The sequence below is a fragment of the Balaenoptera borealis genome (genome assembly GCF_965194805.1).
Source record: "Balaenoptera borealis genome assembly, chromosome: 10".
Classification (NCBI taxonomy): domain Eukaryota; kingdom Metazoa; phylum Chordata; class Mammalia; order Artiodactyla; family Balaenopteridae; genus Balaenoptera; species Balaenoptera borealis.
This window is the reverse complement of record NC_138874.1, coordinates 83,209,544-83,234,604: the sequence shown is the minus strand read 5'-3', so window position 1 is coordinate 83,234,604 and position 25,061 is coordinate 83,209,544. Positions and strand designations below refer to the sequence as shown.

General features: G+C 35.3%; 1 protein-coding gene across 3 annotated transcripts in view; it reads right to left on the bottom strand.

The window, feature by feature from the left end:
• Nucleotides 1–25,061, bottom strand: part of PCGF5 (polycomb group ring finger 5) — a 115,806-nt gene that overhangs the window by 6,935 nt on the left and 83,810 nt on the right. For 2 of the 3 annotated variants that reach the window (XM_082339641.1, XM_082339640.1), the window contains exons 7-9: nucleotides 14,816–14,914; nucleotides 12,067–12,156; nucleotides 5,060–5,119 (exon numbers count right to left, since the gene is read on the bottom strand). In XM_082339641.1, the coding sequence (XP_082195767.1) occupies nucleotides 5,060–5,119; nucleotides 12,067–12,156; nucleotides 14,816–14,914 (249 nt within the window). The remainder of the gene's footprint in view (nucleotides 1–5,059; nucleotides 5,120–12,066; nucleotides 12,157–14,815; nucleotides 14,915–25,061) is intronic. The other variant, XM_082339642.1, reaches the window with a different exon arrangement.

Genomic DNA, 25,061 nt, shown 5'->3' with positions numbered 1-25,061 from the left:
GTAAAAGTCACAGTCTCTCAGGGTTTCCATGGTCTAAATCTATTGTGGTTAAATTTTGCTTCTTTGTTTTTATTTAAACTTTATTCTGTTCCCTCTGAATCAGAATATCTGTGAGTGGGACACAGAAATCTGTATTTTACAAAACTCCGTGGGTTTTCTGAAGTTCAGGCAGAGTTGGAGACTGCTACCTATAGACATCGTATTAACCTAACTTGACTACTTCCCATCCTACCTGACCCAACCCAGAGCTTGCCTCTCATTATAATAATCTTTCTAGCTTTGCTTTCCATTCCTGTTGAATCTGCATACTTTCTGCAAATAATTAAGTCACTTGTTCAAAAATCTATTCATCATGCATAGAAGAATCCATCACCAATTCTACTAGGATGTAGGAAGAGAGGGAAGTAATAATGGCTTGGTTGTCAGTGGTTGGGATTTTCTCAGTTTTTGGCTGAAAATGGTTTTGTCTTCTCCTCCAAGTAGCCATTTGTACGTGTGTGTGTCCTACGACAACGTGCAGTTCAAGCATTATTGGTGTTACAAAACTGGGAGTGGTTACGGTAAGCCTTAAGTCCTATTTGTGTCTCAGCTTGCCTTCCGCAGTAAAACGGCACTAGCGCGCACTGCGATGCAGCGTGGCCTATCGCTCCTCTTAGTCAGTGTCACGGGGCTGCGCTGAGGGGAGACTGCCAGTCCTCGGTCTCGTCATTTACTAAAAGAAGCCATACTTCCAAAGTATATATGTTTCACATGTGATAATTTTAGAAAACGATAAAAATTGACTGGTTGATGTACTCTTTTTCTTAAAAAATAAATTATTTACCATAAAAGTAACTTGGTTTTAGATTTAGAAAATATAGAAAACCACCAAGAAAAAAAGGAGAATCATTTAAATCCCACACCCAAAGATAACCACCAGAGTCATTTTAATGTACATCCATCTAGTCTTTTTGTCTACATTATTTTTCTTTTTAAAACTGGAATCACGCTACACATATTGTTTGGGAAATAATTTTGTCCATAAAAGAATTTTGTCCATTAAAAAAATTTCGTAAACTTATTTCTACAGTATTTAATATGGTAATACGTGATCATTTTTAAAGGCTACATATGATACCTTTATAGAAATGTACAATAAATTATCAACAAATCTTTTACTGTATATTTTAATTTCTTTTTTTTTGCTATTATAAATTTATTGTGACCCAATGATCTATTCCCCACTCCCCACCCTATCTCCCCTGCACCCTTAGGACTGGTTCCTAGAAGTAGAACTGCTGATTCAGACAGCATAAGCATTTTAAAAGGCTTTTTGGTAAATGCTATCACACTGGACTTTAAGAAAGTTGTCCTATTTTTACATTTCTGGAAGAAATATGAGTGCTCATTCTTCAGTAGCCTCATCAATAATGAGTGCTGTTCCTTTCCTCTCTCTTAATTTGGAAATTTAATAAGCATAAAATAGTATTTTATTTCTTCTTCCATTTTGACTTCTAAATAAGTTAACCATCTTTATATGTTTACTAGCCAGTTGTGTTTCCTTCTTTTGTGATTTGTCTTATCATGTCTTTTGTTCATTTTTCTATGGAAAGGTGAACCCTGTCCTACAGATTTGTATGGATTCTTTACATATTAGGGCAGCAAATCTTTCTGTCATATATTGCAAATATTCCTTATTTATGGTATTTTTGCCATGTACTTTTCAGTATTAGTAGTCAACTTGGTTTGTTTTCTTTCCTTTTACAAGTACAATGAGAAAGGCCATCCTCACTCTGAGGTTAGTTAGCTATGTTTTCTTCCTGATCTTTGATGGTATCATTTTTAATGTGTACCATTTTAGCCATGAAAAACACCTATAATGGGAGGTATGGATTGAATCCCCCCACCCCATCACCACCACCAAAAGTCTCAGTACAATTAACTGAAAACAAACCCTACTAGATCACATCCCACCCCAACATATATGCTCCAAGTTCCCCGATTCCCCGGTCAACTGCTGTCTCTGCTCCAGGCCCTTGGCCACCTTGCAGCCCTCAAACCACCAGACACGACCACATCTCTGGATCTTTGCACTGCGTGCCCTAGGCCTAGAGGGCCCTACCCCAGATAGACACACAGCTATTACTCTCACTTCTTTTTGACCAAAAATCCCCAACTCAAAGAGGTCTTCTCTTGGCTATCTTATCTAAAATATTCTATTTATCTACTTTAATTTTTCTTCTAACACTATAAATTTTACTCATTTATCTTTCATCTGTTATCATTAGAGTATAGGTTCCATGAAGGAAATGAATTTTTTTTTACTTCTGTGTTCCCAGGGCCTAGAAGATTGCCCAGTGCATAATTAAGGGCTTAATAGATATTTGTTAATCTTTTTACCCTCCACTAATTTGAAATACTCTTGATAGATTCCTGTTCCTGAGCTATTCTTTTTATTCATGTGTCTATGTTTAGGATAGTACCGGATTTTAATTACTTTGGCTTTAAAATACATTTCAGTAGGTGGCCATGCATGTGCCCCGTGATTACTCATTTAAAAATGGGACTGACCAGAGGCACCAAGTTATATTTCCTGATGAACTTCAGAATGACTGACTTTGTCAAGTTAAACAAGAATCTGGTAAAAATGTGTTTGAAACTATATTAAACTTCATAATTTAATTATGGGAAGAACTGACATCACTATAATATTTAATGTACTAAATTTCCTGTGTGCAAAGTGGGATTGTGGTTACATATGAGAAGGTCTTTGATCTTAGGAAACATATGCTGAAGTATTTAGAGGTCGACTGTCATGATACGTGCAATTTAATTTCAAGCAGCTCTGTAAAGAAACAATAGATATATTTATAAACAGATGAACAAGATAAGGAGAAGAGGAAGAGGGAGAAAGGGGGGCAAAAAATGTAGCAAAATGTTAATTGGTAAATCTAAGTAAAAGTAAATGATATTCCTTTGTATTACATCAACTTTGTTGTTGTTTTGAAATTTTTCAAAATAAGAAGCTTGCAGGAAAAATTAGGACTTAACATCAAATTTTATCAAATGCCTTTTCAGCATCTACTAGTAGTTATCTGACTTAGTGTTTTTAGGATATAATATATATATAATTTCCCTCTCCCCAGCATGAAGCCATTCTTGCATTTCTGATAAAAATACTACTTAGTCTTGGTTTATTATTCTTCTAGCATATTATTTTAGTATATTTAGTATGTTATTTATCATCTTTGTTTTTATGTTCAAAATAAGATTTGATACTTGTTTTCTCATTGCAGGTTCTCTGTCAGTTTCTGCTTTCACGATTATGTTACTTTTGTAAAATGAATTTGGAAAAATTCCATCTTTTTCAATGACTTAAACCAATTTAGAATGAGAATGATCTATTCCTTGAAAATATGAGAGAACGTGACCATTAAAAGTAGTTTTATATTTAGGTATCTGTAATTTAATTTTTTTTACGTCTTCCATAATTTAGTGATTTACATTTTCTTCTTGGGTGAATGTTGGTCCACTATTATTTTCCTATAAAACTGTCTATTTCATGAAATTTTCACAAAATTAAAACATGTAATAGTATAAAGCTACACATATAATACTTTCTTATAATAGTGATAATTTTTTCCTTGAAATTTTCTAGGTGATTTTTGGCTAAAGATGTTCTGACAGGACTATACTCTATAATGAAGTGTTGAAGTAAGAAAAGGAAGTGTGTGTGGATTTTTGAAAATTTGGTCTTATTCTAGTTATCTAAAACTTTAGATCAGAGTTTAAGAATATCTTTATTTCTCAGGAAATAAATAGACATCAGTGCCAAGAGTAAAAGCAAAAAGCCATGTATGTATGAGTTATAACTAAAGGCAGGAGCAGCACTACAATTCATCCCCAAATCAGCCGTGAAGCTAAAGTCAGCTGAAACATCTACGCATCTCTCACCAGCTCAGTTAAATTATTTACTCACCCCTCACCCTCAACTGCATAATATAAGGAGAAGGATGAGTTTTTTTTCTCCAAATGATTTTCTATTGGCCTTTATAGTTGCTAAATGTGCTTATTCCATTACTAAAAACAACAGGACTTAAAAAGTGTGTATTAAGAAACACACATTTTAATGACAGTGTGGGGATTTCCACAATCACAGCACTGACAATGAGACTGAGGGAAATTCTAGATAAAATGCTAATTTAACATTTTTGATTTGAAGTGGTTCTTCTAATACTTAACATATATTTATTTGTCCCAACCCTAAAATTGCAACATCAGAGGTAAGTTTGCTAGTAAAGTTTGTTATATAATTACAATTCTCCTTTCTTGGCTCCAAGGAAATAATTATGAAGACTACTTTAATTTCTGGGATAAAAGAACAATGGAGATTTTTAAGAAATGCCATGGTTAATCCATGGATTAAGGTTGATCATAGATCATCTCTATACTCAACAGTAATCCTTACTATTCTACACTTAGTCTCTTCTGTTTTCCAAATTTTTAAAATGTACTTATATTAGATAAACTTTTCTCAGAGGTATGTTCCCGTTTTCTCAGTGCATTACTAAATCAGTTCACTATCATTTCTGTGCTAGAAGAGGTAACTCAAGTACAGTCCTTAGGACAGGGCCTAGTAAGCAAGCTCACAACTGCATTTAGCTGTTGCTGTTATTTAGCTTCACCTAATCTGGCATTTTATCTTTCACTTGTGGGTGAATGATTGATTAAAAAAACACACACACAAAGAAGTGTTAAGTATAGAGCAGAGATCCAATACGGAGCAGAGATTTCTCATGGGCTGAAACCAGTAATTATTAAAAATTCCTGAGGCATAAATAATGGCCTTAACATTTATAACTTCATTTTTAGTTTGGCAAAATTAAATAGATAATTCAAGAGAACTAAAATAATGGGAAACTTTGGGGATATAAGTTGAAAAGATGAAGTTCTGTAGCTCAAGTAAGTCTTAGTTTTGCAAAGTTACATGTCTTAGGAACTTGAGTTTGGGGTGAAAGCAGTCACCTTTGTGGCAGGCAGGCATCATAGGGTCATATGTACAGTCGTGAGTGCCTCTTACCTGATACAAAGGGCCATCCTGAGGGCAGACTTGCGAAGCTGAGCAGTTCAGACACCGAAACTGCGGAGGAGATGAACTCATCAGATAAGAGGCATCCACAACTGGATACATATTTAAAATATTTTAACGTCAAACATGAGTCAACATGATTAAGTAAACACTTTCCAAAATATGGTAGTTGTTTTTGGAAAAAGTCTTTAATAACTTAGTGACTGGTAAATTTTAGCTTGAAATTATTTTAGTCTCTAGATATGAGTTTTGTTAATATTCTGCAAATATTTACCAAAACGGTGACCTATCCTTTCCATCTCCTCTTCAAATACTAAATTCCTGAGAAAACCCTCGCCTTCTCAATCCAGGAGGGGCCCTCTTTCTTCCAACTTTTCCTGTGAGTAATCTCTCCTAGATCTCCTCTACAACCACCCTGAGAGGGAACACTGTTTGAGGATCTCAGAGCTCTGAGAGGGGCAGGGAACTTGCCTCAGCCTGTAAGCGATCCATGTTCTGTTTTAGATTAGGTTCTTTATATTCCTCCGATTAGACTCTTAGTCTCCATAACTATTTTAATAGCATTAGACTGTGAGCTCTTTGAGTCTGAATCTTATTCATGTTTGCAATCTTAAGAGCTAAGGCACAGAACTGGCACACAGCAGCCACTCAAATGTTTTATGAGTAAATCAATGAATGAACATATTTTTAAACTAGTGAGTAGATTCATTTCTAAATCTACCATCTTTTAACGGTTAACCATTCATATTAAAAAATCATTCCTAAATCTTGATTTTTCAATATTATCCTGAACCCTTATTAAGCATAAACATTTTAACTGTAATGGAATTGTGAAACATAACACACTTTAAAATTATGCATATATGAATTCAACATCGTGTGCTTTTTCAAAACAGAAAAAAAAAAAGATTAAAAATATGTGAGATACAAATTAACCAGGATAAATCTAACATCCCAGAGCAGGTTTTTAAAATATACTTTGGAAGAATATTTAAGTAAGCAATTATTATGGTAGCTTTTAAAATAAAATTTTAGGTATTTTCCATTTCCTGAAAGACTTTAGCAATTTTTTCCCTAGAAGCTAGTCCTTGAACTTCTGTACTGGGCTCATCAACATGCCGTAAGACACGCCCAGCACTGCTATCGCTGACAACCTTCCCCCTTCTCCCCGAAGACTCTCCACAATGGGGCCTGTCAGACTTCGCCTAACTATGCAAGTCCCAAATAGCATTTAACAAGTAAACAGAGTAGAAAGAGGCAAATTTCACTGTTTGTTTGTTTGGGTTTTTTTCCTATTAATCTCTTTGGTATCAGTCAAGGTAGATGTTTGTTTTTCCTAAAATTGCTTGGTAATGCAAAGAAAGCAAAGCAAGACAAACGTGGTGCGGTAACTTTAGGTAGGGGCTGGCAGGGGTTGTTGGAAGAGAGAAAACCAACCAGGATTATCTGGGAAAAGGGGGAGTCCTGAGAGTAGGTACTCAACCTACCCAAGGAAAGGTAAGCAGGAAGAACATGAGTTCATGGTGAAAGCTGAGGCTGAAGAGACAGAGATATTAACAGTTAGCTTGCAGACATGAGACTAAGTGTAGGAGGAGAGAATTATATAATAATAATGAAAGCAAACATACATAAGCTATTAATAAAATAACATTTATTATGTCTGGCACTCTAAGTACTTTATTATATAATATTTCATTAATTCTTACTAAAATTTTTCAAGATAGGTATTATTACCCCAATTTTAAGGACCAAAAAACTGAGGCAAAACTATGCAGCGGGATACAACTGGGAGGAAATAGCTGCAAAATACATAATAAAAGATGAATATCCAGAATACATAAAGAGCTCCTAGGAGTCGGTAAGAAAAAGATAAACTTCACAATGGAAAAAAGGGGCAATGGATATGGAAAGAAACTTCACACAAGAAATACAAAATTGAAAATATGAAGTGTTGGTGAGGGTATCAGAAAATGGGCACTCATACATTATTGGTATGACTATAAACTGCTAAGAACTTTTTAGAGGACAATTTATCAGTATCTATCAAAATTTTAAACATGCATACTCTGCTGTAAATCCACATCTGGAATTTAGCCAATAAATAAATATGCTTCCACATGTGCAAAAAGATATATACACTGGAATACAGCATTGTTTGTAATGTCAAAGTATTTGAAAAAAATCTAAATGAGTCAAATCAAACGAGTATATTAATCAAATTATGCTACAGCCACACAAGTGGAATACTATCAACTTGTTACAAATAATTATTTTAAAATTTACTGATTCTCCACAAGACATATTAACAAATGAGAAAACGAAGCTGCAAAACAATACATATGAACCCATTTATGTTTCAAAAAATGTGATGAACACTGCATGGATATTATAAACAGAATCCATGTAATTAGATTGGTGATTAAGTCCCTTCTAAACTGAGGTCTAATTCTTCAATTCTACACCCTCAATTTATGGATGTGGAAACTACAGGGCAGGCCAGTGGTCATGGATCATGTCCCCTAAGATCATCTTACTCAAAGGGTGGCCCAAATATCAGGTGCACCGGCAACGCCTGGGAGCTTGTCAGAAATGCAGAATTTCTGTCCTCACCCCAGAACTACTGAATCAGAATCTGTATTTTACCAAGATTCCCCAGGTGTTTTGTGATTTGCATTAAAGTTTGAGAAGCAATGGTTTAAAAAAAGGTACATTTTCTCCCACTAATAAGCAAAAGATGAACGCCAATCTTGAGGTGCAAATACTGTTATGAACAGAAAAATTTCTGGGACTTAGCTAAGTTTGACTGGATATTTGATTCCTAAAGATAAAAGTCTTTCAAAAGTGCATCACAATGAAGACAAGGATCCAGAAAGAGCACAGAGGACAGAAAGCAGGCTGAGCCTGAAGTGAAACCGTCCCAGGATAAAGGGGAGGAATGGCCCAGATGCTGTGTGGCACAGGCAGAAATGTCCTGCTCCTGAGGAGTGGAGGCAAAACTGACTCCCCGAGGTTCCCCCTAGGAGTCTAGCAAGAGGACAAGGCCAAGAGGTGATGTGAATACGGGGGCTCCTGCCTGCGGCAAAAGACCCAGAAAGGCAGAGGTGGCATCCAACATGAAGAGGAAGAAAACCACAGACTCTACTCAGAGACACACAGAAGAGTCCAGAACTTCAGAGGGCACCCCACAGCACCGAACAGAATAAAAGACTGCAAATGCCAGCCAAGTCAATCAAGAAATTTAATCCAATGCCAATCACAATCCCATTCTCAAGCTCACCTAAACAATAAAGGGGGAAAACTAGCCAACACAATTTAAAAAATAATAATAATGAGCTTTTTCCTAACAGATGCTGATAGACATCATAAAGTAACCTAGAAGGCCCAACTATTTTCCTTATAAGTTAGTTTGGACTTTATTTAAATATATCCCACAGAAAACGGACAATTGAGGAGTCTTAGATAGGGGTGTTATGTGATCAGATTTTTATAAAAGCTATGATGTGAAATGCTGGTGTAGGATAAGTCCTACTCAGAAGAACAAAACAATGTCCAGGAACATAGATATACACATCTGCATGTGTACACATATGTCTAGATACATATGCACAGATAATGGTGACATCTCAAAACAATGAGGCAAAGTATGACTTATGCAATAAACTATTTCTGGCAAAAACTTCTTAGAATAAGTTTTAGAGTCTTAGCCTTGTTGTAGGTGTGTGTGCGTAAATGAACAAATCCCAGGTAGATTAAAATGTTTAATATAAAAAAGTACCAGTAGTAAGTGAAAGAACCATAAGGCGGTCATTAGTTTAGGAAATATGCCGACCCCAGCCCAAGACAGAGCCAGTTAGCAATGCCAGTAGAGACAGTAACGAGGGCTTTTCAGACAATCTGGCATCTTGCTGGCAATGAAGGGTAGAGATGGGAAAGGATGTGACTGCAATCAATATGCTGGAAGGGGCTTAATCAAGAATTGTTTTATTGTTAGTTTGTCCATTCACTCTAACTGTCAGAATTCATCAATTATAATAACTCATAATTAACTGGAACGTGAGCAAAAATTTAAAATTTGTTTAACAGAAAACAAATGGGAAACAGACTGAAATAAACAAAGTGACCTTTAGGCTATATTTTGCCTAACTACTACCTTATAAAAGACAAAACTTTCATTCAATTTACTCTTCAAACAAATACTTACTGAGTATCTGTACTAGGCACTGCTTTAGGTGCTGGAGACTGAGCAGTGAACAAATAATCATCCCTACCCTCAGGCTACATTTTAGTTGGGGACAAACAATAAACATACAGAAGAGGCATAGTGATGGTATGAAATACTGTGGAGAACGGCAAGGCATGACAAGGGGTTAAGAGTGCCAGATCAGAAGAGGGGTTGGACTATTAACGGAAGTCAGAGGCCTCACTGAGGAGGGGATGTAGAAGCAAAATTCTCTGAGTGAAGGAGGTAAAGGGAACAAGTTAGGTGGATATTTGGGGAGGCAAGGGCAAGCCTGGCATGTTAGAGGAAACAAACACAGAGGCCAGTGAAGCGAGAGGAGGGAGCAAAGGGTAAGAGCAAAGATGTCTTTGGGGAAAACTGTGTGGGGTCCACCATCTATAGGTCCCTGGAAGGACTTTGGCTTTTATCTAAATGCCATTAGACGGTAAGTGAGAATTTAGAGCACAGAAGCGACATGTTCTAACTTGTGTTAAGAGGGTCACTCTGGCTGCTGTGTTGGGTGAAGATGGGAGGGGGCACAGGTGGCAGCAAGAGTAGAAACATGGGATAGGGAGGGTGAGAGGGAGACGCAAGAGGGAGGAGATATGGGGATATATGTATATGTATAGCTGATTCACTTTGTTATACAGCAGAAACTAACACACCACTGTAAAGCAATTATACTCCAATAAAGATGTTAAAAAAAAAAACAAAACTAAAACACATAGCTGTGAGAAATTAAAGATGTAAAAAAAAAAAAAAAAAGAGTAGAAGCATGGAGCCCAGTTAAGAGACTTTTATAGAAATTCTGGAGAAGAGTGTCAGTGGCTTGGACCAGAGTGACAGAACAGGAGGTGATAAGGTGTAACTGGATTCTCATTATTGTATTTTGACGGTAGAGGTCAAAGAATTTGCTAAGGATGGATGAAACTCATCAGGACTGACTTTAGGGATTTGGGTCTGAGAAACTGGAAAAATGGAACTATTAATCTTGGAACTGCTGAGAATGTGAAGGCTGAGGGAGAAACAGGTTTAGAGGAGGAGAACACAAAAAACAGGGCTGTCAAGCCAAAAAAATGAAATGGGCTATTACTTTACTGTTGTACTAAGTATAAAATGTGGTATTTTTTTCTATTTATTGGTTGTTTTTACCTGAATAAAAATAAGGTACTAAACCATTTTTTTGAACCAATTTTTATTAAAATATGCCTTAACCAGGGAATTTAAACTATTTGGAAATGTGTAATCAGAAGCACAACTGTAGTAGACTGGTTTCTCTTTATTAATAACAATTTCTATGAATTAGCTCTTTCATGCTTTGACATTAAAATAACTGGCAGTGTGGGAGACCTTTGGGAAGGGATCTGGTGAAGGACAAGTGAGTATCAGTAGATGTCTTGCAGTGGATGACGAGTTACAGCTCTTCAACCTTAAGGCAAACCTATTCATAATGATGATATCAGGCACTAACACATACTGAAGTGTCCAATGAACTATCAAAGAAAGCTAAAATTATACCAATATTGTGGTATTACTATTATGTGTAATACCACAATATTTAGGCCCCAGCAGGGCCAGGCAAGAGAACTGACTACATCTGTAATCTGCACTTGGTACCCGAAACATTCTGGTTAGATGGATTAAATGAGAGTGATGTATGTACAACCATTTAAAAATATATAAAATGTCATAGGCAAGTAGTAATTTACCAAATACAAAGACAATTAGAATAAAAAAAAAAAGGAGCCCTAGAGAGGTTTCATGAGTTCCTCAAGGCACACAACCAGTTGGTGGCTGGGACTAGAACATAACTTATTCCTCCTGGTCACGAGAACTCAGCCTCACAAGGAAGGCGTCATCCAAGTGGGATGTGAATAGAAAAAAATTCTGAATTAAGAAGTTACGTGCTTCATTTATTATTGTATCATACCAAGACAGTTCTTCTGAAAAAAAAAAAAAAAAAAGTTCCATAGATGTTTACATTCAACATAAGTATGTTTTTGAGCCACTGTAATTGTGTGAGGCTGCATTTCTTAATTTTGTGTTTTTTATAATTACTACTGTATTCCTTACTGCTACATATCAGCGTTATAATCCCTAGCCCCTCAAATTTCCCTAATATCAATGTTACATATAACTCAGATAAGATACACTTGAACCTTCTAATTAACCCTAATCAAAGATATAGTTCAAAATACAAACTCTTTTTGGGTTTTTAAAAAAATTTTCTTAGTTTCCTCCTTTTAATCATCTCTCCCAAATTGCCTGGGGCCTAAGGCACAACAATCTAATTCTGGTATCAGAAACCACTGCAAACTCACTTACCCTTCGGTCCGATTTTATACTTTCAATGTAAAGGTGGTACCTGAAAAAAAGATTATCTAGATTCTACCCTATCTGTTTCCTCTACCACAAACAAAAAATATCTTAACCATTAAACATACTAGTCAGGGCAGAACTTAAAAGTTCCCATAATTTACTAGGGTTTAAAAAAATGTAAGTGCTATCTCCTCCGTCTCTAGGTTAGCTGAGTTCTGAACATATTCAAATTGATGTTTTAAACTTACCTTAAATATAACAAAACCACATCTAACACACATCTCGGCCTTGTACTTGGGACCAACTATCATGGAGTAGCTGAGAAACAATAAGAGGAACCAGTTTCTTCTCTCCCAAGCTAGTTTTTTTTTTTTTTAAAGTGTCTAAGTAACTGTTAAATTTGAATAACATAATGGTAAAGAACTAAATATACACGTAGGTAAATATAAAAGCAATTTACATTTTCGCCTCTTAGTCGCCATCTTGTCATGTAGATGAACTCCATAGTATGATCCTTCCCCATAATTTCACCATTGCACAGCACATCCAACTTTAAAAAGAACAGTTACAGATCCATTAACATAAATAATTCTCAATTCATAAGTGTTTTACACTTTTTTTTCCAAATTTCAAAAAAGATTCAAATACTTATATCAAAATAGAAGTAGTGTCCATTATTTGAAAAGAACACCGGATCCTTCTATTAAAAGCACTGCCTCATCTCATAGGTATTAACAATTCAGATATAATTAACATGAATCACTGTCTGTCTTGTCCCACATACCTCTATCTCAAGTTCATCACCTAATTTTGAAACGTAATGTGAACTTTCTTAGTCTATGTCTCTGTGCAGCCTTTGAGATTTAGACATATTTCTGTGATTTCTTACTGAATGAGAAGAAATTGTGGAAACCTTATAATTCCTCATGGCACATTTGGCTTATGAATTCATCTCTCATTTGAAGGAGCTGCTTTCCTCCTCTGCATTAGTTTATATTTGCAGCGGGTAAATGAATGGATATGGATACATGATTTTTGGGGTCTTCAAGGCATTCAAGCTGACAGAACAATTAGGACCAGGCCACAGGCCTGCGTCTCCCAGGGCTCTCCACCTCTCTGCTCTGCTTAGCTGGTAACCTGCATAATATTTACCATGCCATCTTCCCACCTTGTATGGAACTTCAAAAAAGGGTCATACTTATCAATGCTCACTTTTGCTCTAGAGTTGCAGCAACCAAACAACCCCTGCTCCCCACAAGTCCTTAACAAGGCCACAGGAGCTGTGGCTATGATTTACAAATTCAACAAAGCATCATTAAACAAGCATTTATTATAGATCCCTATAAATAAAACATTTCAGTTCTCTAGAGATTAAAAGCAAACTGATAGGATTTAATTTAAAGTGTGGAAAGGAGGAAGAAGAATGGCTTTTAAATAATTCTTGTCTGGCTAGAGAGAGACTGGAGTTTTGAACTTTAAGTCTAAAATGAGTATAGTTCCAATTGTACTAGATAAATTATTAGCTAAATTATATTGATTTTTGGATGATTTATGGTGACTTAAATGGACCTCAGAATGTTTTTCAGACACCATTTTATTTTTAAAAGAACAAAGTAGATAGTTTTATTTTCTTTATCTTGCCTATAAAATAAATTCATAAGCAAAGAGGTAAAGGGACTTACTTAGGATGCAATTCCCAACTAGGTACGCAGCTTCTATTATTGTCATTTGAAAACCAAACCATCCTGCCCCAGTTACCAGTGCTGTTACAGACACTTCAGCTGTTAGGTATTTCATTAAATCATCCCCTTACATGTGGGGCAGCAAAATAAGGGGGGAACAGTAAATATTACTAAAAATCATAGGGAAAGTTCTTTGCATTGGGATAGATAAGATGTCAGTGAATTCAGTTTCTCCCCCTTCCATCCTTTCTATAGAAAAGTCTATAGAGAAATGTATATAGTAAGTGCCAGCGGTAAGACTCTATGAGAGTAACAGTTCTCTCAGCTCTAACAACTTCCTGAAAACTAGAAAATAACTCAATGAGTCACACTTGAAAGTAAGGAAATAAAACTGCAGGTGGTATTTTGCAAGAAGAGAATAAAGAGCAAAACCAAATTATAAAAACAATTTCATTTTCTATTTCACTGTGTTTATATCTATAAATCTTTTTTTTCTTTTACTTTTATCAAGTACATATGGCTTTAACATTCACAATTTTTTTCCTAATGTAAAAGTTACTATCTCTGGAAATTTTTTTATAGGACCAAACACATAAGAATTAATTCTTAATCCATAGATTAATTAGTCATCTGCAAGACATTTTAAAATAAGGTCAGGTTCAGAGGTTTCCTCAAAATACAGACTTAATAACTTGTCAATGCCTATGTTCAAATCCTGTTTAATTTCTGCTGTGACTGTTCATATGAATACTATTGTATATAAGCCTGAAAAACTATTTTTCCTTTGATGTCTCTGTTTATACAGGAAGCTAGCCTCGATCTTTAGTTGTTTTAGATGCGACTAGTGGAACTCAAAGGGGAGGAAGAGGAAATTCATACAAGTTGCAAGACTGCCGTTTGGGCAGGTGAGAAATGGTAGCCGCATCTCCTTGTAAGGGATAGCCAGAGCTATAGGGTCATAAACATTCTCTAACACTGCACACATTACAAGCTGTACTGTGATCAACATCAGGGCAACTGACTTCTCCTGTAAGAAACTCATAGACTACATGTATGCAGATGCAGTATGTTGGTTTTACTTAGGTCTAAGCAAATATCATTTTTGCATGTTATAGAACTAAATGAACGTTACAAAATCCCTTTGATAAAAAGACAATGTTTTACATTCTGAAAAAGAAGTCTATAAAGAATTCATTAAAATGGATTGAAAGGTCTCAGATTGAAAAAAAAGACATACCATAAAGCATGCTGGCATTAAAAAAAAAAAAAGTATCCATTTAGCTGGGATATTTATTTCAAGAATACTTAATGTTATTTAAATATCTCCTCTAATTATAAAACGTTAAGTTTATTAGTATCATGTTTTAGTCAGGACGTTAAATTCAAAAACACAGATTAAACAAATAGAATATTACATTCCAAAAATTTTTAACATGAAAGTAACCAAAGTTTCCACAAAATTAATTTGTTAGAATTTTACTTCAGATTAGAATTATCAAAATGATCAAGATTAGATTATGAACTTACCTCATAAGAACTTGGAAGTTTTAGTTTTAAACTTAGAAATTTTTTAATAGTTCCCACAGTTACACGTGTAGAACACCGAATGAATTTCTTCATTAAACCCTAAAGGAAATAAAGATTACTAATGAAAATATTTTACCTCGCTTTTAATAACACTACAGGTGTCATTTCCACTATCATTTTGAGTATTTTCAAGATTTATTCTGAAAATGTTTCAATTTACAGCTCTTTAGTACTTGTGAGTAAAAATGTTCCTAATTCTTGGGTACTTAGATGATATTCTTCAAAAATATCATGTACCATCATGTGTACTAGGGAAATCCTTGCAAACATGCAATCTGCATTCCTCTAAACCTTTTGGTAAAGAATACATCATGAGTTTAATTGAAAATAAAGTCACAAAAAGCATATAAAATATTTTGTCACTTTTGAAAGAATTAGGCACATTAAAAAAAACTGTCAAACATAAAAATTTTTTTTTTTAAAGCAGTGATTTCAAATGGGGCTCTGAGGAGACTTTGGATTCAACAGAGAGAAGCCAGTTAGGCCACAAGATCCCCACCAACTAGAAGTCGTGTAGTATGAACTCTTGGTTGGGGAGAAATATGCCCAGTCAGTGTCTGATGGGCTGTGGCAGTACTTTACTGGAAAAACAATGTTGTGTATGCCTTGATTTTTCGCATTTCGTTAGCAGTACTAATTCATTCATTAAGCCTGAACGTCACTAAAATATAAGAACCAATCTAGAATGGACACCCAAAATGAGTCAAAATGAGGTTGTAGACATGATAAACATGAACCAATTTGTGAAACAAAACTATATTCCCAAACCTTAAAAGTTATCAATACTAAAAACAAAACCAAAACCCAGCAATTGAATTTTTTAAAGGTATAAAGTGTTACTTCTACTTATGTTTAGGAAATTAGGTCAACAATTTGGAGATGTTCTTTAATTCACTAAGTCAAAAAGTAGAACTATCCAGTCAAAATATATTCCTAGCAAAATATATTTCCCAGCCAAGACCAAAAGAAACTAACCTACAAATGACACCTGATCACAATTCACATGGTAAAGTACCCATTAAAAGAAAACAAGTTAAAAGTCACATCTAAAGCAAGACGTGTATTCTACCCATTTCAAATGGGAAGACTTGACATTCTAGTCAGCATGAAAACAAAGTGATAGATACACACATAGACGTTCTCTCTGTTATCTGCTCACATCATCTCAACCTCATCAAGGTTTCCTATCGTTTTCTTGCTCTAAACAGCTAATAAATAATTGTTAGCATGTTTCATAGGTCCCAGTTAAGTCAGAGAATAATGTGAGGGTACTGGAAGACCCTTTAAGTGTATTCTTATCCGCGAGGAAGTCTAATGTTGAAAGAACCTGCAGAAATGACCTGGTGTCATTACTTACAACCTTCTTAAAATTATTAGTAAGTATAGAGATGTCAGAAGAGCAAAGATTTTAAAAAGTAGGCAAAAGCTTATTTCTGGAATTCATAATCCAATAAGGTTTGACATCGATTGCTAACAAAATTCCATCTTGGATTATTTAATATTTGATTTGTAAGTACTTTGGAAATATATGTATTCTCTCTATAAAAATGTAACTACACCAAATTAACCTTGTTGTTTCCTAGCTAGGTGCACTTGGGAACTGTTGTATAGCTCTCTGAAAAGTAGTTGACATATTTTAAGAGGAGTAATGACAATTAAGGGCGATCAGTAGATGATGATAAGGCAGGTGGGGAGAACCTTAAAGAGATGACCCTAAGAGCAGTGCTTCTTCCCTAACCATTTCATTTCATGACACACATAGGAAATGGAAACATTCATACTACACGCAGAGGGGTTAAAAGGGAGACCCCTGGGGCAGTGGATGTGTAGCCCAGACCCTGCTCTGCTGCCCTGAGGGGATCAACATTTCAGCACACCTGTACATTTGAAGAAGTAATACATGGAAAAGGTTTGGTTTGTGTTTCAAGAATGTTAACTTCCCCTTTCATGGAACAATCCCCTTGCCTTTTAACCTGTCCCTTCTAACTCAGGCCAGAAGAGGAACAGTTCCAAAAAGGCTCCTTTCTGCTTCTAAGGTGGTTACCCTAGAGGCTTTTTTTTTTTTTAAAGAGCTCCTGACTTTATTTATTTGGCTGTTTTGGGTCTTTGTTTCTATGCGAGGGCTTTCTCTAGTTGTGGCAAGCGGGGGCCACTCTTCATCGTGGTGCGCGGGCCTTTTCACTGTCGTGGCCTCTCTTGCTGCGGGGCACAGGCTCCAGATGCGCAGGCTCAGTAGTTGTGGCGCACGGGCCTAGTTGCTCCGCGGCATGTGGGATCTTCCCAGACCAGGGCTCGAACCCGTGTCACCTGCATTGGCAGGCAGATTCTCAACCACTGCGCCACCAGGGAAGCCCCCCTAGAGGCTTTTTTTTAACTCTTTATCCCTTTGTTTTTAGAAGAGTTATAAAGACTAGATCTGAAGTCAGATAGTGGTCCATGTCACAAGTTAGACGGGCTTCCAGTTCTAGGATACACTTCAACAAATTCTAGTTCTTGTGATAATGATTATTGAATTTTTTGTTTTTGTTTTTAAGCCCAAACACCTTACAATGTTTTTTCTCTCGTCTTCAGAATGGTATGGTTAGTATCTCCACCAGCTAACACAATTGTCCAGCTTGACTTTTTTTGACTTCTAAAAAAATTGAAATATAATTCAAACACTACAGAAGTCACCATTTAAAGCACACAATTCAGCAGTTTTTAGTATATTCGTGAGGCTGTGCAACCATTACCACTATTTGGTTCCGGGTCATTTTCATCACCCCTAAAGAAACTCCATACCCACTAGGTGTCACTACTCATTCTTCCCTGTCCCCAGACCCTGACAACTGCTAATCTAACTTTCTCTGTGTATGGAACTGCCTATTCTGGACATCTCATATAAATGGAATCATACAATATGTGTTTGGCTTCTTTCACTTAGCATAATGTTTTCAAGGTTCATTCATGTTGTACATGTTGTAGCATGTATCAGTATTTAATTCAGTTTATAGCTGACTAATATTCCAATGGGTAGATTTATCACATTTTATCCATTCATAAGTTGATGGACATCTGGGCTGTTTTCACTGTTTGGCTATTACGAATAATGTTGTTATGAACATTCATGTACAAGATTTTGTGTGAACATGTTTTCAATTCTCTTGAGCATGTATTCAGGAGTGGAAATGTTGGGTCATATGGTAACTCTGTTAAACTTTTTGAGGAACTGCCAAACTGTTTTTCACAGCAGCTGCAGCACTTCACCTTCCCATCAGTAATGTATAAGGGTTCCAATTTCTCCACATTCTACCCAACATTTATTATTTTCCTTTTTTAAAAATTATAGCCATCCTAGTGGATGTGAAGTGGTACCTCATGGTGATTTTTATTTGCATAGCTCTAACGACTAATGATGTGTAGCATCTTTTAATGTGCTTATTGGCTATCAGACATTTCTCCAAGGAAAATATACAATTCAAATCCCTTGCCCACTTAAAAAAAAAAAAGATTATCTTTTTGTTGTTGACTTGTAAAAGCAGTTTATACATTCTGGATACAAAGGCTTATCATACATGTGATTTGCAAATACTTTCTCCCATTGTGCAGGTTGTCTTTTCACTTTGATAGTGTTCTTTGATGTACAAAAGTTTTTAATTTTGATACTCTAATTTAACTTTCTTTTGATGCTTGTCCTGATGGTGTCACTTCTAAGAATCCACTGCAAAATCCAAGGTCATGAAAACTTATCCGTGTTTTCTCCTAAGAGTTTTATAGTTTCAGCTGTTACATTTAGGTATTTGATCCGTTCCGAATTAATTTTTGTACATAGCATGAGGTAGGGATCCGAGTTCGTTTTTTACATGTGGATATTCAGTTCTTCTAGCATCATTGGTTGAAAGATTATTCTTTCTCCTTGAATTAACTTGGCCCCGTGTCGAAAATAAACTCATCATAGATATATGGATTTATTTCTGACTCTCAGTTCTGTTTCACTCATTTATATGTCTACGCTTATGCCAGTATCACACCGTCTTGATTACTAGAGCTTTGAAGCAGGTTTTGAAATTGTCCTTCAATGTTTTTGTTCTTTAGAGTGTTTTGACTATTCCAGGTCCCATAAAAGGCAGTTAGAATTGTGGTTAGAATTTTCATTGAATATGAAGAGCAATTTGGGTAGGACTGCCACCTTAGCAATATTAAGTAAGTCTTCTAATTCAGAAACATGGGATGCCCTCCCATTTATTGAGGCCTTCTTAAATTCTTTTGCTGTACTGTAATTTTCAGTACACAAATCTTACACCTTTTTTGGTTAAACATATTCCTCCTAAGTATTTTATTCCTTCTGATGCTACTGTAAAATGAAATCACTTTTTTAACTTTCATTTTTGGATTGTACATTTCCCATTTATTCCTAGTTCTTGTATCCTGTAACCTTGCTAAGCTTGTTTTCTAGCTAACATACTTTTTCTGTGGACTCCTAAGGATTTTCTATATACAAGACCATACCATGTGCAAACAGAAATAGTTTTACTTCTTTTCTAGTCTGGATGATTTTAGTTTCTTTTTCTTGTCTTATTACTCTAGCTAGAAACTCTAGCACACAATATTGAACAGAATTGGTGAAAGCAGACATCCTTGTCTTATTCCTGATCAAAGGGGAAAAGCTTTCAACATTAACTATGATGATAGCTGTGGGATTTTTGTAGATACCTTTTTCAGGTTGAGGCAGTTCCCTTCTAGTCATAATCTGTTGAGTGTTTTTACCAAGAAAGAGTACTGGATTTTGTCAAATGCTTTCTCTTCATCTACTGAGATGATTATGTAGTTTTCACACCTTTATTCTAGTAACATGGTATATCACCATTGAACCAACCTTGGTCATGATGTACAATCCTTTTCATATGTTGCTGGAGTCAGTTGGCTAGTATTTTGTTGATTTTTGCATCTGTATTCATGAAGAAAACTGGTCATAATTTTCCTTTCTTCTAAAGTTTTTTTTGCAATTTTAATTGTGGTAAAAAACACAAAACACAAAACTTACCGTCTTAACTGTTTTTAAGTGTATACTTGAGCAGTGTTGTGTATACTGACACTGTTGTGAAACAGATCTTTAGAATTTTTTCACTGGGACAAACTGAAAACCTTACACTAACAACTCCTTTTTCCCCCTCCTCCCAGCCCCAGTAAAAAGCATAATACTGTCTGTTTTTATGTATTTGAATAGATACCTCAAGTGGAATCACATAGTATCTGTCTTTTTGTGATTGGCTTATTTCACTTAGCATAATGTCCTCAAGTTCATCCATGTTGTAGGACATGACAGGATTTCCTTCCTTTTAAAGGCTGAATAATTAAAGGCTGTATCCACTATATACACCACATTTTGTTACCTGTTGATGGATATGTGGAATGCTTCCACCTCCTTGGCTATTGTGAATAGTGCATCTATCAACATGGGTGTCCAGACTCTGCTTTAAATTCTTTTGCATATATACCCAGAAATGAGATTGTTGGATCATAAGGTAATTCTGTTTAATTTTTGAAGGAATCGCCACATTGTTTTCCACAGGGGTTGCACAATTTACAATTTCACCAGTAGTGCACAAAGGTTCCCATGTCTCTATGTCCTTACTGACCCTTGCTATTTTCTGTTTTGTTTTTGATAGTAGCCATCCTAAAGGGTGATATATTATTGTGGTTTTGGTTTTCATTTCTCTGATAATCAGTGATGTTGATTGAGCATCTTTTCATATGCCTGTTGGCCATTTGTATATCACCTTTGGAGAAATGTCTATTTAACCCCTTTGCCCAATTCTTAATTGGATTATTTATTTTTGTTGTTGAGTTTCAGAGTTCTTTATATATTCTGGATATTAACCCCTAAAGTTATGCAAATGCTGGAGAGGGTGTGGAGAAAAGGGAACCCTCTTGCACTGTTGGGGGGAATGTAAATTGATACAGCCACTATGGAGAACAGTATGGAGGTTCCTTAAAAAACTAAAAATAGAATTACCATATGACCCAGCAATACCACTGTTGGGCATACACCCAGAGAAAACCATAATTCAAAAAGACACATGCACCCCAATGTTCACTGCAGCACTATTTACAATAGCCAGGTCATGGAAGCAACCTAAATGCCCATCGACAGACTAATGGATAAAGAAGATGTGGTACATACACACAATGGAATATTACTCAGCCATAAAAAGGAATGAAATTGGGTCATTTGTAGAGACGTGGAGGGACCTAGAGACTGTCATAGAGAGTGAAGTAACTCAGAAAGAGAAAAACAAATACCGTATATTAACACATATATGTGGAGTCTAGAAAAATGGTACAGATGAACCGGTTTGCAAGGCAGAAATAGAGACACAGATGTAGAGAATAAACATATGGACACCAAGGGGGGGAAGTGGCGGGGGGGTTGTTGTTGGTGGTGGGATGACTTGGGAGACTGGGATTGACATGTATACACTAATATGTATAAACTAGATAACTAATAAGAACCTGCTGTATAAAAAAAAATTTAAAAAAAAGGAAGTCTAAAGAACACAAAACAAAAAAACCCCTAAAGTTATGATTTGCAAATATTTTCTCCCATTTTGTAGGTTGTCTTTTCACTCTCTTGATTGTGTCTTTTGATGCACAGAAGTTGTGATGTCTTTGGTTTTGGTATCAGGGTAATAACTGGCCTATAGAATGAGTTGGGAAGTATTCCTCTTCTATCTTTTGGAAGAGTTTATGAAAGACTGGTGTTAATTCTTAAACATTTGGGATTTGCTTTGCGGGAACATTTTTCTTTTTAAATTACTAATTTCATCTCTTTGCTTGTTATAGGTCTTCAGATTTTAATATTTCTTCCTGAGTCAGTTTTGGTAGTTTGTGTTTTTCTAGGAATTTTCCATTTCATCTAGGTTATCTAATTTGTTGGCATACTATTTTTCATAGCATTCCCTTATAATCCTTTCTATTTCTGTAAGGTTGCTAGTAATATCCCTTCTTTCATTCCTCATTTTAGTAAGTTGAGTCCTCTTTCTTTCTTTGTCTAGTAAAAGATTTGCCAATTTTCATCTTCTCAAAGAACAAATATTTGGTTTCATTAACTTTCTTTGCTGCTTTTCTATTCTCTTTCATTTTTCCCCAATCAAATCTTTTAATTAATTGCTTTCTTCTGCTTCCTTTTAGTTTTTCCTTTTTCTAGTTTAAGATAGAAGACTAGGTTATTAATCTGAGATCTTCCTTCTGTTTTAATGTAGGTGTTCATAAGTATAAATTCCCCTCTAAACACTGCTTTCGCCACATCCCATTAGTTTTGGCATGTTGTGCTTTCATTTTCATTCATCTCAAAGTATTTTCTAATTTCCCTTGTGATTTCTTCTTTCACACATTATTTAGGAATCTGTTGCTTAATTTCCACACACTTGTGAATTTTGACAAATTTCCTCCTGTTATTGATTTCTAATTTCATTCCATTGTGGTTGGACAATATACTTTGTATGATTTCAATCCTTTTAAGTTTATTGAAACTTCTTCTGTAGCCTAACATAAGGTCTATCCTGAAGAATGTTCTATATGAGCTTGAAAAGAATGTGTATCCTGCTGTTGTTGGGTACAGCAGTCTAGAGATGTCTATTAGGTCTAGTTAATTTTGGTGCTGTTCAAATCTTCTATTTCCTTATTGACCTTTTTTTTCTAGTTGTTCTATCCATTATTAAAAGTGTGGTATTGAAGTCCATTATTGAAAGTGGTACTATTGTTGAATTGTCTATTTTTCCCTTCAATTCTGTCAGTTTTTGCTCCATATATTTTGGGGCTCTGTTGTTAGGTGCATTTATAACTGTTATATTTCTTTGATGGATTAACACTTTTATCATTATAAAATGTCCATCTTTGTTTCTGATAATTTTTGTCTGAAAGTCTATTGCCATTCCTGCTCTTTTGGTTACTGTTTGCATGGTATTTTTCCATTCCCCTACTTTCAACCCATTTATGTCTATGACTCTAAGCTATGTCTCTTGCAGACAACATAGAGTTGTATCATGTATTTTTAATGCAGTCTGCCAATACTTGCCTTTAACTGGAGAGTTTAATCCATTTCAAGATAATTACTGTTAGGGTAGGATTTATATTTGCCATTTAAAAAATTTGTTTTCTGTTGTATCTTAGGTCTTTTTGTTCCTCTGTTTCTCAATTACTGTTTTATCTTGTGTTGAAATGATATACTACAAAATGCCTCTTTAACTGCCTTGTCATTTCTTTTACTATGTATTTTCAAGTGACTTTCTTTGTGATTTCCCTGAAGATTACAACTGACATCTAAATTTATAACAGTCTACTTTGGAATAATACTATCTTAATTTCAATAGCATAGAAAAATTTGCTCCTATGTAGCTGCTTCCCACCCCCCAGCCCCCTGCTGTTACTGTCTCAAATTACATCTTTATACTTAGTGTGCCCATTAACATAAATTTAGAGTTACTGCTTTATGCAGTCATCTTTTAAATCAGATAGGAGAAAAAAAGTTTACACACAAAACATACTTTACTTTTGTCTTTTATATTTACCTGTACAGTTACCTTTACTAGTGGTCTCTATTTATTAATGTGGATTTGAATACTGTCTAAGTGTCCTTTTGTTTAAGCCTGAAGGACGCCCTTCATTATTTGCAGAGAAGGTCTGGTAGTGACACAGTCTCTTAGTTTTTGTTTACCTGGCAGTATTTTAAATTCTCCTTCCTTTTAGAAGGATATAAATTTTTGATGGACATAGAATCCTTGGTTGACAGGTTTTTTTCTTTCAGCACTTTGCATATGTCATCCTACTGCCTTCTGGCCTTTATAGCTTCTGATGAGAAATCAGCTACTAACCTTATTGAACATCACTTGTAACTGATGAGTCACTTCTTTATTGTTGCTTTCAAGATTTTCTGTCTTTTAACAGTTTGATTATGATGAGTCTAGCTATGAATTTCTTTGAGTTTATCATATCTGGAGTTTGTTGAGCTTCTGGGATGTTTAATGTTTTTCATCAAATTTGGGAAGTTTTGGGCCAAAAACTTCAAATATACTTTGTCCTTTTCTCTTCTTCTTCTTCTTTGGGGACTTCCATTATGTGTATGTTGGTAAGTCTGATGCTATCCTACAGGTCTCTGAGTATCCACTCATTTTTCTTCATTACTTTTCTTTCTGTTCCTCAAACTGAGTAATCTCAGTCTATCTTCAAGTTTTGGGGTTCATTTCCTATGACTCAAATCTGCCACTGAACCTCTTCAGTTAATTTTTCATTTCAGTTATTGCACTTTTCAACTCCAACATTTTAAAAAATAATTTCTACCTTTTAATTAACATTCTCTAGTTGGTGAGATTGTTCTTGTACTTTCATGTAGATGTTTAGGTATAATTTCTTTTAGTTCTTTGTACATTAAAAAAATTTTTTTTATTGGAGTATAGTTGATTTACAGTGTTGTTAGTTTCAGCTGTACATCAAAGTGAATCAGTTATACATATACAAATACCCATTCTTTGAGCTATACAGTAGGTTCTTATTAGCTATCTATTTTATATATATTAGTGTGTATTTGTTAATCCTAATTTCCTAATTTATCTGCTCCCCCTCCCTTCACCTTTGGTAACCATAAGTTTTTTACATCTGTGACTCTATTTCTGTTTCGTAAATAAGTTCATTTGTACCATTTTTTTAGATTCCACATGTAAGTGATATCATATGATATTTGTCTTTCTCTGGCTTACTTCACTTAGCATGATAATCTCTAGGTCCATCTGTGTTGCTGCAAATGGCATTATTTTGTGCTTTTTTTATGGCTGAGTAATATTCCATTGTATATACGTACCACATCTTCTTTATCCATTCCTCTGCTGATGGACATTTAATTTGCTTTGATGTCTTGGCTATTGTAAATAGGGCTGCGATGAACAATAGGGTGCATGTATCTTTTCAAATTACAGTACTCTCCAGATATATGTACCAATTTACATCCCCACCAACAGTGCAAGAGCGTTCCCTTTTCTCCACACCCTCTCTAGCATTTATTGTTTGTAGATTCTTTGATGACGGCCATTCTGACTGGTGTGAGGTGATACCTCATTGTAGTTTTGATTTGCATTTCTCTAATAATTAGTGATGTTGAGCATCTTTTCAGGTGCTTTTTGGCCATCTGTATGTCTTTTTTGGAGAAATGTCT